Source organism: Podarcis erhardii, assembly GCF_964252035.2.
Source record: "Podarcis erhardii genome assembly, chromosome: 4".
Taxonomy (NCBI): Eukaryota; Metazoa; Chordata; class Lepidosauria; order Squamata; family Lacertidae; genus Podarcis; species Podarcis erhardii.
The window spans coordinates 48,795,081-48,812,158 of NC_138508.1; the positions used below are offsets into that span (position 1 = coordinate 48,795,081).

Here is a 17,078-nt window from a genome sequence, read left to right on the forward strand (position 1 = left end):
AAGCCAGTTGCCAAGCTCTCCTTTTTGGGCAAGTTTCTTGAGTGAGTGACCAGAACCAGGCACTCTTGGAGAAAACTGATTTTCTAGATTCATTTCAATCAGCCTTTAGGCCCAGTTTCAGCACAGAAACTGCTTTGATGGCCCTGTATAATGACCTCTGTTGGAAGACAGACAGGGGAAATGTGTCCCTGTTAATTCTCCTCAACTTCTCAGTGGCTTTCAATACCATCAACCATGGTATCCTTATGGAGTGACTGTCCTGAGTTGGGAAGTACTGATTTGCGGTGATTCTGGTCCTACTTGGATGGTCATTTATAGAGGGTGATGCTTAGGGAGTGCTCTTTGGCACAGTGGAGCCTTCATTGTGGGGTTCCTTGGAGTGTGATTTTATCCCCATGCTGTTAACATTTAACATCTACATGAAACTGCTAAGTGGAGTCATCTGGAGTTTGGGAGTTTGGTTCCCAGCAATTTGCTGATAACACACAGCTCTACTTCTCCTCTACATCTGCAGGTGTGGCAGTGGATGTGCTGGACCAATGCTTGTCTCAGTAATGGACTGGATGAGAGCCAACAAACTAAAGCTCAAATCCAGATAAGACTGAGTCACTGTTAGTGGGCAGCTCCCTAAACCGGATGGATAGGAGGTTGCCCGCTCTTGATGGAGTTACACTCTTTCTGGCACCTTCATCACGTATCTTTAGGCTCCAGGCAAAAACATTCCTCTTTTCCCAGGCCTTTGGCTAATTAAAGAATTCAAGGCCTTTTAAACTGCATGTTGGGTTACTGTTTTTGTTTGTTACTATGGTATGTATTTTTGTGTTCTTGTAAACTGCCCTGTGATCCTTGAAGGAAGAGTGGTATAGAAATGCAAATAATAATAATAAAATTAAAATGTATTAATGTATTAATGATATCTGAGTGTGAAAAACTCCTTTTGAGGGGGCCATTACTACCTTTCATGTGGTTCTCACTGTAGTTCACTTAATCTGCAACATACTCTTTCTCTATGCCAAATTCACTGACTGAGAGAGAGGATAGACAAAGGCTACAACCACATGCACACTTATCTAGGAGTAAGTCTTGCTGAACTCAGGCAGGACTGCTTCTGAGTAAATACACATAGGATTGTATATATAACTACCATTGAAAACAGTCAGGGAACTCCCATTAGTCCAAGACAGAGCTAACTGCACTACAGTATATTACATTAGCTTTGTTTCAGTTGAGCTGGATTCCAATCCAGATTCAAAATGCTGCTTTTAATCTTTAAAGCCTACACTTGACTCACAAACACCATCCCATTCCCCAGTGCCATTGTCAGAGGCTTTCCCTGGGTGTCTTAGCCGGGATAAGTGTGACAAAGGACAGTATCCTGATGGTAGAACATCCTTCCTGAAAAGGCTCACATGCTATGAATACTTTGTATTCTTTCTGGCAGTAGGGGAAGACATTAATTCTCTCTGCTTTTTAAAGGTTTTCCAAAGGTTTTATAGGATCTCAGAAATCTGGTAATTAAGATCTGTCTGTGCTCTGTGAGCATAATCACTGTTGGGATTGAGTTCTCAGTTGTCCGATGCTCTTTATGTTGTATTTTTATGGTTTAAATTGTTTATAATATTTTAAATATTTTTGGAAGATGACAAGATAACCTTTGGTCATGGGGCAGCACAGAAATATTAATTAAAAAAACAGATCAGTTGACGCGAGTAATACGTGTTTATTGATTTCATTTGGTGTGCCCTGAGCAGAACTTCACTGAATATCATGCATAGTTTCTTTTTATCCTGCTTTTTGGTCCAAAGTGATGCAAAGTACAATGTATTTAAAATGATTAAACCCATCAAACCATAAAGCCAAACCACTGATTAAAAATCAGCAGTGTAATAGCAGCAAAAACCACAGTACGAGGAGGCAAAAATAACAGCCTCAGTTAACCAGTTAACCAGCCTCAGAAAACCATAGCTTTGACTGACTGTCAAAAAGAAAACAGGAAGTGACACAAATGTACCTCCCATGGAGATGAATTCAAGAACCTGGGTGCCAATGTGGAGAAGGCCCTGCCCCACCTATTCATGAGATTAATCTCAGAAACAGGATATGAAGCAGAAGCCATCTCAGGAAGAAGGTGGAATCATATGGAAGCAAGTAATCCTTCTAGTACCCAGACCGTTTAGAGCTTTCTGGTATGAGCAAAGTTTCCAAACCTTTCCCAGTCCCAGGGGCTACTGCACCTCCACAACTTCCTGAAGTGTCTTCACCTGGCTAGAAGAATCCTTGCATTATTCCCGCCTTGTTTCTTGCTAGCCTGGAGGACAGAAAGGGGCGCGGGAGTCCGCAGCAGCCAACCGGCCCCACCAAGGCAAAACTTGCAGGGATGACTCGGCCTGCTTTAGCCGCTCGCCCCGCCAGCCGCCGGTATGTGCTCTTCCCCGACCCTTGTTCCGAAAGGAAGGCCGCCGTGGAGCTAAAAGGGATCCCCAGAGGCTTTGCAAGCTGGACGGCCGCCGCAGGATAAGGGCGGGAAGAGGAGCGTCTTCCCTCCCTCACTTGCCCGGCGCGCCCGCGCTTAGCCGGGACTAACTCGGCCAGACTTACTTCCGAGTAGGGAGCGCGCAGGGCTGCGCCGCCGAGGAGGGAGGCGCGGCGGGGAAGGGGAGGAGCCCAAGCACATTCCTGGGCTGGGCATGTTTGGTTGAGGCGGCGGCGGCGGCGGCGGCGGCGCGTACACTCGTAGCAAGCGGCAGGCGCACCGCCGGGCCTGAGCGCGCCCCGCTCCTTTCCAGGGCTGCCACTTGCCTGGGCAGGCGCGTCGCGTCACGGCTGCGTGGATCCCGAGCCGCGGCCTCCCCACGCCGCGCTCCTCTCCCTCCTCCTCCTCCTCCCACGGCCCGTCCACTCCGGCCCGGCCTTGCCGTTGCTCCCTCCCCACCCTCGGCTAGCGCCGTCTCCTGCTGCTGCTGCTGCTGCTGCTGCTGCACCTCCTCAGGCCGGCGGGGAGGGAAGCCGGAGTCGGGCCGGGGCCATGACCGTGGAGCAGAATGTGCTGCAGCAGAGCAACGCGCAGAAGGTGAGGGGCGACCTGGCCCGCGGGGTGGGGGAGAGCTACCCGGTGCTCAGGCCCAGGCAGGAAGCCCTTGGGCAGGCTGCTGGGCTACGCGAGGGCCTGGCTTTTGGGAGCCGAGGCGGGTCGGCGCCTTCCCTCCCGGGTTCCCTCCGTGACCTTTGCGTCTAGCGAGGGAGAGGCCAGAGCCGGTTGGGCGGCTCCTCCCGGCCTGGGGAAGGGGATCGCGGGGGGGGGGGGTCCGCTGAGCTCCTGGAAGCGGCTCTGCCTTTCTGTCAGTATTACTTCTCCACCCCGTCCGCGCTTTGAGTTCCTGGAAGCGTGTTCCTCCTCTCGCATTTGCCCTGCTTTTCCCTCCTTTCCTTGCCAGAGAAGTGCCCACGGGGGTTGGTATATTAAGGGGGACGGAGGAGGAGCCCGGCGTTTCGATCCGCAACTCGCCCTTCCTTCCCTGCCCCCCCCCCTCCTCTCACAAAAGTGCCACTTTATTTTTAAATAGAGGGATTGACGTTTTCATCCTCCCCCGATTCTGGCGCCCTGAGACGCATCTCGGTTCTGATCATGCCAGCTCTTCCAACCGGTTCTGTAATACAGTACTCAGAGGTGTAAGGAAGCAGGCGGGTTTCCTGCTTCAACTATGTTTCATGCACTTAATGCAAAGCTTTGAAATGAGTCTGTAAATGTGTATCCCGTGAGGGGTGGTGAAGAATGCTTCTGCTTCTGTTTTTGCCCTGAGCCAGAAAATCTGGTTGTTAGCTCAAAGTATCGTGTGGTTGGTAGTGTGAATGCTTTACTTGAACTTTGTAGATTATATCGAAGGTGTTTTGTTAACTATTAATAACAGTGGCCTATGTTAGTAGCTTCTGAGTTGTATATATGTTTCTTTTGAGGTTATGTATTTCCTTTGGAGATTTGGCTTGCTATTTCATGGGATATAGGATCCAAATGATCTAATTCTGGAGAAAGTTCATGGTACTTTGTCCCAAGGAAAGTTGTCCTTTCTATAACACTTTGAACCTTTTGATATAAATAAAGAGTAAGACTGGTATCCTTGAATTTATGTGAAGTACATAATCTGTTGGAATGTGTAAATAATCCTACTCCAAAGAAGGCTGCTATACATGGCCTTCTTCTGTTCTTTTTTACTTCCGTTTTGTCTTTCCAAAATCCTTGTGTGGTAGGTTAACTGAGAGATACTGCCTGATCCAAGGTTATCCAATGAGCTTCAAGGCTTAGCAAATATTTGAAACCCTGGTCTAAGCCTAATATTCTCTCAGATAATTTGAAACCATTCATTCACATTTTTGAACAAGTCTTTTTTATAGACTTGTTTCAAGCACAGATGCCTATAGGTTAAATAGGTAAAAAATAGATAAATGACCCCTGGACAGTTAAGTCCCGTCAAAGGCGACTATGGGGTTGCTGTGCTCATCTCGCTTTCAAGCCCAGGGAGCCAACGTTTGTCCACAGACAGCTTTCCACGTCATGTGGCCAGCATGACTAGACTGCTTCTGGTGCAAGAAGCCAGCGCTCATGGAAACAACATTTATGTTCCTGCCGCAGCGGTATCTTGCACTGGTATGCTTTCAAATTGCTAGGTTGGCAGAAGTTGGGACAGAGCAATGGGGGTTCACCCCGTTGCACGGATTCGAACTGCCGACCTTCCGATCAGCAAGCCAAAGAGGCTCAGTGGTTTAGACCAAAGTGCCACCCACGTCCCTATAAGTTAAATATGGTCATCTTTTGATATAGTATGTTTATAACTTATCAATTTGAGAGGTGTGTGGCCACTAAAAATTTGTACTTTTTGTTTTTGACTCATGTGAAATGAAGAGGGACATTCCAAATGCATAGCCATAAAGGCTTGCAAAGATGCTATACATTCTTCTACAGTTCCATTGAACAAGTATGTGTTAAAAAAATAACTACTCACTTCTGTTTCCACATTTACCTCTTTCCACTTGCCTGCTCATTTCTTTTGCATTTTGCATCCTTTTATATCTGCTTCTAACTCCTTCAAAAATGTCTCATAAAATACAAGATATAAAGTAAGCAGTACCTGTGTGTTCTTAACATGCTTTCATAACAGTAGAAATCTACTCCTTGAGTACCTTCAACAGAGTACTTCTGTGTTGTTGATACTCTGTACTTCAGTGAGGATTTGACAACTGCTTTTCATCTTTGCGCTGTTTGCATTCATGCTAAAACCAAAGTCATGAGTAGTTGTATCCCAGATGCACTGAATAGAAAGTGTGACGGGTGTTTCATTTTAAACATACATCCTACCCAGCTTTGTAAATAAGCCCCAAAAGTTACTAGACTTACTAGCTTTCTAAGAGACTAGTAATCTGCATTTCCGTATTGACCATGGGTAGGCAAACTAAGGCCCAGTCGCCTTCTAAATCTGGCCTGTGGACGGTCCGGGAATCAGTGTGTTTTTACATGGGTAGAATGTGTCCTTTTATTTAAAACGCATCTCTGGGTTATTTGTGGAGCATAGGAATTATTTAATTTTTTTCCTCCAAAATATAGTCCGGGCCCCCACAAGGTCTGAGGGACAGAGGACTGGCCCCCTGCTGGAAAAGTTTGCTGACCCCTGGCATTGACCACTTAAGAGGCAAAGTGCCCTCCTTTGCTAGAAGAAAAAATGCCACCTGTGAAGTAGATTGGTGGAGGAGGAATAGAGCATTTCAGTGCTGAATGTGAAAGAAGAGACTTTTCTCGTTAATTCAGGAGGCATGGAAACAAAGTGGGCTGGTAGAAATGGGATTAATGAAAGCCACAATCCAAAATGTCTGGAAGGCGCTTGTTTGACAAAGGCTGATCTGGGACATTAGAATTTTTCCTGATGCAAACTGAATTTTCCAGTGCAAAGTACGCTATGCAAATTAATGTGCTTGTGGATGCAAATCAATTCAAAAATTTGGCCGAACCCCTGTCACTGCCCAGTTCAAAGTCCAAAGGACCAGAAGCTGTTGGTTTATAACCGTTTTTACAGGGATGTTTGAAACAGCTGGGTTCATTTAACAGCAAACAACTGCTTGGTACCCCATAGTGGTGTTTCTCTTTGGTTCCAAACAGTTCCAATGAGTTCTCTAAAGAGTCTGTAATTTTGGGAAGGGCTGTAGCTCAGTGGAGTAGCATCTACTTTGTGTGCAGAAGGTCCCAGGTTGAAACCCCAGCATATCCAGGTAGGGCAGGTTCAAGAGAGAACTCCATCAGCGTAGACAATTTTGAGCTAGATAGACCAATAATCCAGCTCAATATAACTCCGTTTCCTATGTGAAAATAATATTTGTGCTTGTGTTGCTGAATGAACCTTCAAATATGCCTCTTGGGATAGATGGATAAATAACCTGTGTGTGTTGAAATAAGAAAGATAAAGTGAAATGATCTAAATTAATATTGGGTAAGCAGGATATGTTCTGTATTGTGTTTATTCAGAGAGTAAAAGTTCCTATTACTAGAACAAAATAGAGCTCTGCAATTTCCAATTATAGTTTCTCATGTTAGTTTTGCCTGTTTTTAAGTGTCTGCCTTTAGTGTGAGAATATAAACATATACTGCTTGGGAACCATGCCCTTCCGGCTTGACTAATTCTTTCCCATAGTGAACTCCCACAAAAGAATGTTGTCAGATATGTATTACTACTAGTAGCTGTCAGTACTGTATATCTTTTCCTAAAAAAAAATACTTGTTGCCTGCAGTTTACATTAAATAGTAGATTATTAGATGATGGGTGTTGTTACCATGACAGTGACAATTTAAAAGGATAGGCCTTTCCTATGTCTATAACACAAGCATAAACAAAAGCATCTCACTAATACAGTTGTCCCCATGGGATTTGCAGTTCCTATTCAACAATTTTGTATGGAATGCTTGATGCAAATAGTAAGTTTTGTCCCAGCTATTCAAGCAGAAGACCCCTTAGCATATCACTAGTTCCTGAAGAGTTTCTGTACTACAGATTTGAAGAAGCAGCTTTGTTCTGTAAGTCTGTAGCACAGAAATTCTTCAGGACTTGATAATATGCAATCGTAGCCATTTCTAGTCATAAGTATGTCCTATTGAAGCCAGAACGCAATAGAACTGCAGACCAAGTGATCTTCTAATTCTATAATTGGGGCAAAACATAGAAAAATGCTGTGTGCGTACTGAACTTAGCATGCAAAACATTCCATATAAAGTTTTCCCAAAGGAAAACTGCAAATCCCCTGGGGATGAGCTGTTTTTGTTCCAACTTTGAACATTAGGCTTATGTGTTTTCTTTCCCTATTCATGTGTTTTGTGGTAGCACCTAGAAACATACTGAGGAGTATCTTCTTGCTGGTACTTTGGCCCGTTAAAATGTATGGAGACTCTTATTGTGTGTAACACTGGTGGAAGTAGAACTAAGTAGCATAAACAGCTGGAGCGAAATACTACATTAGTGGTATGATATTGGTGTAAAATAGCTTGTTATTTTATATGTTTAGGTTTTTAAAATGTCACTTTCTGCACTCAACTATGGTCAAGGGTATTAGAAAAATGTATGAAATGTTATCTCCCTGGTTTTTGCTCCATAGGTCACTTAAGGACAGTTTGCACTTCATTCTTACCAGAAATCATACATGCAGGATGCCCTGTTGAGGAATGTATGGATTGCTAGGTTTGGCTTTTGTACACAAGAAATTCCATTGGCTGCACTTGAGTTCCATGGTGGCAGCTGGCTTCAGGTGCTGGAGGTAGAGAAGTCCTCTCTTTTTCAGACTTCCAGTCTCTTTCCTTGCTACAGCAAAGGCAGTTGTCACTGAAAACACATTTTCAACAGATCTATATGTTAGGTGCATCTATTTTGTGTATGTTTCATTTTTTCATTCATAGAGATATTTACACCTAATTGGTACTTAAGAACTATGACACACTTCCTTAATGTATAGTTAGTGGCTTTAATTATTGCTATAATTACTGGTCTTTTTAAGTACATGTCCTGGTATACACAGCTGGTAGAATATTGTTGAACACGTAAAATGTTTTGACATATGAAGGATTTTAAAATTGTATTAAGTACCAAACAATTGTCATTTTTGAAACTTCATTTTTTGTTATATCTGAATTGATTTTGTATCATAACAGTGATTTTCCTTATAGCTGCCATCTCTTCTTTTTGATTGCAAGTACCAAGAGGTGAATAAAACACAATCTGTGGCCAGTTAAGAACATACAAGCAGCAGTCGGAAGAAGCATGATTAAAATGTGCTAAATATATTTTCTAATAGCTCAGTTGGTAGAGCATGAGACTCTTAACCTCAAGGGTGTGGGTTTGAGCCCCACGTTAGGCAAAAAGATTCATGCATTACAGAGGTTTGGACTGGATGACCCTCCTGGTTCTTTTGACTCTACAATCCTATGATTCTAAGTCCTGCATAAAGTGATAATTTGGTAAAATCTATAGTGAACTAGTATATTTGTATAATGGAAGTAGGCTGCTGTAATTATGTACTAACCATCTTTATACTAAATTCATTCAGAATTAGGGATAAATTATTGAAATTCTCCAAAGAGAGGTGAGCATACATTCTATGTTTCTTTGAACAGTAGTTGAAAGAACTGAAGGGACTTTGCTCTGCTTGTAAAATCTGTTGCTTTGGCTCCTTTAAGCTTTTTTTTCCTGGTAGCTCATTGATCGCAGAGAAGAGGGCATGCCTCATGGGAGCCCTTCCCTACAATATCCTGCCTTAACTCCAGCTTCCTTCACATCTTCAGCATTTTACTAAGCCTTGAGTCTCAAAGGGCATTCCAGTTTTGCCACCCTTTTCAAGCTGTGTGTGTGTAGTGCATTTTAGCAGGTTTGTGAACTAGGACGGCTGTGAACAAGGGCCCTTCTTGGTGCCAGTAGTGCATTTGTTTTTGTGTTACTGTGAAGCAGGGAAACCACCACAGTCTAAATCTAGTACAGTGGTGCCTCGCAAGACGAAATTAATCCGTTCCGTGAGGCTCTTCGTATAGCGGTTTTTCGTCTTGCGAAGCAAGCCCATTGACAGCTTAGCGGATTAGCGCTATTAGCGGTTTAGCGGCTTTTAGCGGATCAGCTGATAAGCGGTTTAGCGGCTTAGGGAAAGGGGGGGAAAGGGGGGGAAAACCCGCAGGAACTCGCAAGACATTTCGTCTTGTGAAGCAAGCCCATAGGGAAATTCGTTTTGCGAAGCGCCTCCAAAACGGAAAACCCTTTCGTCTAGCGGGTTTTCTGTCTTGCGAGGCATTCGTCTTGCGGGGCACCACTGTATACACAGTTCATGAAAGCTAAATACACTCATGCATATAATTTAATTGTTCTCTAGCAGAGATTGCATTTTAGATTCTGGTATCACTGAGCAAGAGGCATTACAAACCCGTGAGATGTTTGTTTTTCAATGAATTTTTCTGTTTGCTTGGAGAAGAGATGCTCATGAATAATGACAATTTTTGGAAACTTATCCTGAGGGGCAAGAGAAGTGTGGAGATGCAATGCTTCTTGCTCCAGAAGTGGGGTTTTAAAATATCTGCTGGTTCTTCAATCTCAGTGGAGAAAACATTGAACTTACAATGTAAGTTTAATGTACTAACTATAAAATATATTTATTCTGGAGTCCAACAGAGCAGAGTGCAATAGTCAGAAATGAAATGTTTTGGCTTCATTCAAGTATGAATTTCAAAATTATTTCCCCTTTGACAGTATACCTCGGGTTACATATGCTTCAGGTTACAGACTCTGCTAACCCAGAAATATTACCTCAGGTTAAGAACTTTGCTTCAGGATGAGAACAGAAATCATGTTCCGGCGGCGCAGCAACAGCAGGAAGCCCCATTAGCTAAAGTGGTGATTCAGGTTAAGAACAGTTCAGGTTAAGAACAAACCTCCAGAATGAATTAGGTTCTTAACCCGAGGTACTACTGTACTGGGAACCCCAGTATACTGGGGTTTGGTTTCTCTTCTTTCAGTATCTCTTTTGTAGTCTCATGGTCCCTGCCAGCATTCTACACATGGTTGTGTTATATTAGTGGAAGAAGCCCAGGACAGCCAGGGCAAAAGCTTTTGCCTTGAATGTTGCAGCTTTCCATCATTTCTTTAACCACATAGTTCTGTAAGCAAATTATTTATGGCTCAGTCTCTCTTTAATGTTTAAATAAACTAACTTGGGATAAAATAAATGTTTGGCATTTCTGAACTTGAAAGTCATTCAGTTCTGCTCTTTCCCCCTCTAAACCTGTGGAACCTCTGGAGCTACACAAGCCATATTCTGCCAGCTTGTTTCTATGCTTTTAGAGAGGTCACAGAGGTAGAACCACAGCTCTTCTGTCTTGCCTGTACAACAAAATATGATTCACTAGGATGTCATCATCATCATCATGGTCACTTCCTCTAGTAACAAACCAAAGTGGTGAGTGCTGAGCCAAAACTGTGACACTGAGAAACAACAGGGAAATAATTATATGCTCAGGGGAACCGTAAGATTTGCAGTTGTACACACATTTAAAAAGGAGGCGGCACAGAACAGGCCAGTGGGTATTGAACATGAGTTTAGTGGCCTCAAAGAGTCATGCACTATTGTCAGGTGGAAAAGAAATGTGGGGTAGGGAGTAAGGTACACTGCTTCCATCCATTACAGTTTAGTAGCGTTCTGGAAGCGGGAGCAGGGCTGGCTGGCTGGAACCTACTCCTGTTTGGAAGTGAGGAAGATATATAACAACATTTGCGGTTTCCACTTATTCCTTCTAATAGTGAGATTGAGTGGTGAAGACCCCTTCCCCCCATCTCCCACCCTGTGCTGATACGCTGACATTTTGTTGCCTACTTATAACCTGTACCCAAATTTTGTTAATTTACTGACTGAATGCAGACAAAAGCAAAGACACTTGCCCTCCTTTTTACAAAATCTTTGGCAGCAGTAATTTTTCTCTTTCTCAACTGATGTCTTCCCAGCTTTCTCTTAAAAGTAAGTTTGATGTTTGATTAGGAATCTTTTTTCACTGTTGGGCCTTGACATACTTTCTTTTACCTAATTGTACTAGGGGATCATCAGGCTCCCCCTGCAAAGTATGCTTATAAGTTGTCTCGCATTAGTCACATTTGTGCTTAGGAAAGATTCATAGGAGCCTTCTCTTTGTAAAATGGACAGTTTTCACTAGTTGTATGGAGGAGGAGGTAGTGTGGCAGCCATTTGATAGTGTTCACTGTTTCTCTTAAACCTTCCTGATGTGAAACTGTTACTAATTGTGATTGTGATCTTTGTAGACAGATCTGTAATAGGGAACTATCTTTGATCACCATCTAATTTCACAGTATCTGCATGAATGTGTCTTTTTTATAGGTCTTTTATTTGTACATGACAGTATTTATAAACTTGAAAAAGTTTATTTGCTGTTTTCTACATTATTGCTTCTTTTGCTAGAGAATAAAGGTAAAAGGACCCCTGACCATTAGGTCCAGTTGCGGATGACTCTGGGGTTGCAGCGCTCATCTCGCTTTATTGGCCGAGGGAGCCAGCGTACAGCTTCCGGGTCATGTGGCCAGCATGACTAAGCCACTTCTGGCGAACCAGAGCAGCACACAGAAACGCCGTTTACCTTCCCGTTGGAGCGGTACCTATTTATCTACTTGCACTTTGACGTGCTTTCGAACTGGTAGGGTGGCAGGTGAATTGGAGGCCTCATATTGTGACTTGCTTATGTCTGTAAACACAATGGGATGCAGAGGGGACTATTGAGATGGTATTTTAAAGTGAAGTGGTTGCAAGGTTACAAATGATTTATAGTACTTGGGATGGTTTTTTTCAATACCTACTTTTTATTGTGTTTTCATATTACAACAAAAAGAGCAACAATAGTTAATAGTTAATAGTTTTTTTCTTTCTCTTTCCTATTTATACATTTTCCTATCTGTTTGTGTTCCCGGGGTTACTGGTTTTTATGCTGCTAGTTTTCTGGGGAAAGTTGATTAAATTTCATGTCAGTTTATTTTTCAGCTATTGTAGTCTTATGAAAATAAGAGTGTTTCTGCTTTTTCAGAATCCTTCAAATGGTGGGATTTTCCACAAGTCCATAGTTTTAGGCTACAGTCCTATAAACAACTTGTGGAAAAATCAGTGGGGCTTTAGGATTGTGCTCTTAGTATCTGTAAAATTTTGTGGCTCTCATTTTGTGTCGTGAAGAGCCATTAAATGGATTAGTATCCTGCTAGTACCCTGTCCAGAATTCCTACCACAGCATCCAAAGGAGTCTTGTAGTTATTTTTGTTCCTGCCAAAGATACGTACCATCAGCTGTACATTTTTTTTGTACAAGTTATGATATATATTGACTTTATAACTGTGCCCTTACCTTTCAGTTGAATTTATTTTTCATAGAAACATAGAATTGTAGAGTTGGAAGGGACCAAAGGTAATCTGTCCAACCCCTGCAGTGCAGGAATCCCAACTGAAGAATCCCAGATGACCATCCAACCTCTGTTTAGAAATGTCCATTGAAGGAGAGTCTACCAACTTCCAAGGTAGTCTGTTCCACAGTTCTTACTGTTAGAAAGTTCTTCCTAGTGTTGGAAACGTATTTTACCGGCAGAATGCTGGCTTAGATTTTCCTGCCTTGCAAACAAGTGCTGAATTATGAAACACAGAATATTTAAGTGTACTCATAGCAAGAATAAAATGTTCTTTGCCTTCTTAAATTAAAAAAATTGCTTTCTAAGATTTAGAAAACTGTACCTTATACAGTGGTACCTCGGGTTAAGAACTTAATTCATTCCAGAGGTCTGTTCTTAACCTGAAACTGTTCTTAATCTGAAGCACCACTTTAGCTAATGGGGCCTCCCGCTGCTGCCGCGCCGCCGGACCACGAGTTCTGTTCTCATCCTGAAGCAAAGTTCTTAACCTGAGGTACTTCATCCTGAAGCAAAGTTCTTAACCTGAGGTACTATTTCTGGGTTAGCGGAGTCTGTAACCTGAAGCGTATGTAACCCGAGGTACCACTGTATAAATGAATGGTATGTCACCAGATCCTGGAGAAGTGGCTTTCTAATTTTCTTACTGTCACAAAAATTGTGTAGTCTTTTGGATTAGCTATGAGTTGAAAATCCCTGATCACCTTCTTTGGTGATCACTCATAGCCGAGTAAGATTGTCTTCCATTAACACTGTCTTAACAGTGAGTCGTAAGTGACTGTGGAGGCCAATTCTGGATCCACACTTCCTTCCACAGTGGAGACATAGGTTTCTGGGCAGGAGTTGATCATGGTGAGGGTTTGCCAAACGTACCTCCCTCTTAGTACATTTCTCCCTTTCGTTCTGAGTCCGAGCATCTTCAAATCCCATGTTCCTTGATGTTATATGGGATTCAAAAGCAGGGAATCGAAAGCAGGCACAAAAGGAAAAATCCCGCTTAATAGGTACTTGAAGGGCTTGAGTATTCATTTTGTGCCTTGGTTTCCTTCCCTGAAGCCTGCATTGAGGTATACTCTTGAAAACCTTTGTGGAACGTGATCTGTGACAGATCAGTGATCTGTCCAGCAGTCTTTGGCACTTGTCATAGCTCTGGTAAAGAGCACATCCTGAGGGTGCCTCCATGATGTTTTAAATTAATATTTTTGTTGAAAGAGTGTGTTGGTAATAACAAGGTTGTGCACTGCACATATAGTCAGAAGTAAGAGTCCGTTCTGGTTGCTGTTGCCAATTCCTTCTTTCCCAATACTCCCAGGCCACAGATTAAAATCACCCAAGAAATTAATTTTACCTTCCTCATGTGTCTCTGATAGGATGGCATCCAGCTTTTCAGGATGAGCGGTTTGGATCCTAAATATGACTGCTCAGTCACGGATACAGCTGCTGTGCTACTCAGCTGCCTTATTCCTTGAGTCAGAATGACTGAATCTGTATCCACCACCCATGTGCCGGTCCATGACTAGGGGATTCTAGATTTCATGGAACTGCCCCGGTTACCATTTGTCAATTGTCATGGGACTTTTTTGGGTTTGGGTTTAGGATGGGTTTTTGGAAGATGCCTGTTGGTTTTATGTGTGTAGATCACTGCACAGTTTTCACAGAAAGGCTCTATTCTGATGGCACGAGTGTCATGATCACCAGTAGATTCTTATCATGGAGAGGGGTTCAACAGTAAATTTGCTGAATGAATTTAGGTAGGCTACCAGCACTCAGTCTCAGCCCCACTGTTTGTCCGAGTGTGCAGAGAATGTGTCTGAAGCACTTTAAGCCAGGAAAAATACTATTTAAACCCTAAAGATTATTATATACTCCGAACATTATTTTAAAGTGTTGATAACAATGAGAATGATTTAGGCCTAATTCACAATGTCATGCTAATAAGCCATCTTTTAAAACAAACTATGGTTTAATGTGAATAAGCAGTGTGCTGGTGCCTGCTGCTCAAATGTTCCTATGCTATTCTTCCACTTCTACTGCTGTCATACCACAAGTAAAACAAGCCGAGTCTGGCTTGTTCCATTGTCCAAACCTAGCAGGGTAAGTGGCGCTGGTGGTGGGGTGACATTTTAAATCGGTTTGGTGAATATATGGTTTAAAAAATCATGTTTAATTTAATTTTGTTAGCAGATACCTACTATTTGTTCTTCCACTCTCCATAATAAATAAACCATAGTTATTTTACTGTAATGGAAAAGTTGTATCAGCATCCCACACAGCCTTGGTGTAGTACATATTGTAAATTTTCAAGATATATTTCATTATCTATTCTGCATAGTCTAAAATAGCCCTTCAGTGTTGGTGAGCAAAGTGAAATAAAATGTTGGTGGGTCTCTCTCTCTCTCTCTCTCTCTCTCTCTCTCTCTCTCTCTCACACACACACACACACACACACACGGCTTGCTCTTTATCTCACAGTTGTGCATTTCCTTGTTGTTGTAAAGGGTTATTAGTCACACAACTCCAGAAAAACATTCTTACTAAAAGTGTTTAAAAAAATAAATCCATCTCTAAATGTGCAAATATTTTGGAATCTGGGGAATCAAAGATCTGTTGAGCACAGGTCTTGAATTAAATCACCCTGCTTTGAATATTAAAACATTAGGTATGTTGATAGAAATATTCCATTTGTAAGCAGTTTAAAATCTGCAGCCCACCCTGAACTGGTCTCTTGCTTTCAAGAAGTTAATTTTGATTAATGTAGGGTCAGTATTCTGTATCACTTGTGTTGGGTCATTATATGCTGAGAAGGGATTGCCTCCCCATCTGCACACTTCCTGCATTTTGGTGTGTACTTTGACGTGATCAAGTCGTGAGGTTATCCTTGCCTGTTTACATGTGTAAAGAACAAGAAAAGGAGAACAAATGACAAGGTGCTTCCTTTTTTTTTGTATTTGTTTACACATGTGGAACTGACCAGAAGCATGGAATTACAAATGCACAACATGTAAATGATAGTCTTGCCTAGAGACATATCTACAGGTAGAGAGCCAGCATGGTTAGAGTGTTGGACAAGGACCTGGGAGACAACAGTCCGACATGAAGCTTCCTGGGTGACTTTGGGCCAAGCTCTGCCTCTCGGCCTAACCTACCACACAGGGCTCTTGCGAGGATAAAATTTCAGAGGGGAGAACCATGTATACCACCATGAGCTCTTTGGAGGAAAAGTGGAATATAAATGTAACAAATCATTGAAAAAACAGGTCCATAGATTTAGAGGCTGTCCTAGCAGCCACATATTTCATTACTGTTTCGGGTCTTGAATAATAAGGAACTGCAACTCCCTTTCATTGGCAAGTGGAGGGATATGTGGATGGCTCCTTTCAAATCATTGTGCATTGGATACGTGTTTTGCCACTACACTGCACACTTTTCCATTATAGTAAGATAACTGTAGCTTGGGGTCATTTTGCCCATGCAAAAAACTGCTGATAACTGTATTCCATTTGATTCTTAAGGTGGCTTTTGGAGGTGTACAGACATTGAAAATTGGATTCACCAAGATTAGTTTAATGAGGTGATTGAAGCAGTTAAGCTCTGTTTTGGTTAACAAGAGATAAACAAAAGGTGTTTGTCAGTGAGCTGAGAATATTCTATATACTAAGGTTCAAAAGGGCTTCTTATATAACAAAGAATACCAACAATTCTTCACATTTTACATGCCAATACAGTTTAAATTATATATATATTAAAAGCTACATATAAAAACATGTTTACTAATTCACAAACTAAGTACACATGTTCAGAGTGCATGGGAAATTGGTTTTTATAGATAAAGTTTATAATTTGGTTCAAATTTAACAGAGCAGGCAACAGTTCCAGACCCCCGCATGCGTCGGTGGGGTGCATGAAAGCCCATGCCACCCCATTATGGCCCTGCCCTGACCCCATTCTGCTATCCATTTTGGACCCGTTCTTTTGGCACGTCATTGCCTGTAATAGTATACTGACTAGCAGCCATAGTGAATTTGTCTGATCCACCAAGTTTGTAACTGTATGAAAAAAGAAATAAGATTTGTCTGGCATGACTTGTTTTTGAGAAACCCATGCTGGATCTTAGTAATCACAGCATTCTTTTCTAAGTGCCCACAGGTGCTTAAGCAACTCATGTAAAGCCCCATATCTTGGGAGCTTTGTGTTCCACGTAGTATTTCTGCATGTTTGCATGTTGGGGCAGGAATTGTATTTAGATTGACATGTTGTATAGGCATTACTGTAGAAATTTTTATAATTCCTATAATCTCAACAAGAAGAAAATAGCAAATTGCTAACCAGATACTTAAAAAGTAGCTGAAAAGGTTTGTGCTGATATACAGTGGTGCCCCGCAAGACGAACACCTCGCAAGACGGAAAACCCGCTAGACGAAAGGGTTTTCCGTTTTGCAGGCGCTTCGCAAAACGAATTTCCCTATGGGCTTGCTTCGCAAGACGAAAATGTTTTGCGAGTTCCTGCGGTTTTTTCCCTCCCCCCCCCTTTTCTAAGCCGCTAAGCCGCTTATCAGCTGATCCGCTAAGCCGCTAATAGCGCTAATCCGCTAAGCCGTCAATGGGCTTGCTTCACAAGACG

The 17,078-nt window shown here is 42.4% G+C and overlaps 1 protein-coding gene across 3 annotated transcripts in view; it reads left to right on the forward strand.

The window, feature by feature from the left end:
* Nucleotides 1-2,728: 2,728 nt before the first annotated feature.
* USP25 (ubiquitin specific peptidase 25) overlaps nucleotides 2,729-17,078 on the forward strand; it is a 60,587-nt gene continuing 46,237 nt past the window's right edge. For all 3 annotated transcript variants that reach the window (XM_081858452.1, XM_081858453.1, XM_081858454.1), the window contains exon 1: nucleotides 2,729-3,070. In XM_081858452.1, the coding sequence (XP_081714578.1) occupies nucleotides 3,026-3,070 (45 nt within the window). In that variant the 5' untranslated portion in view covers nucleotides 2,729-3,025. The remainder of the gene's footprint in view (nucleotides 3,071-17,078) is intronic.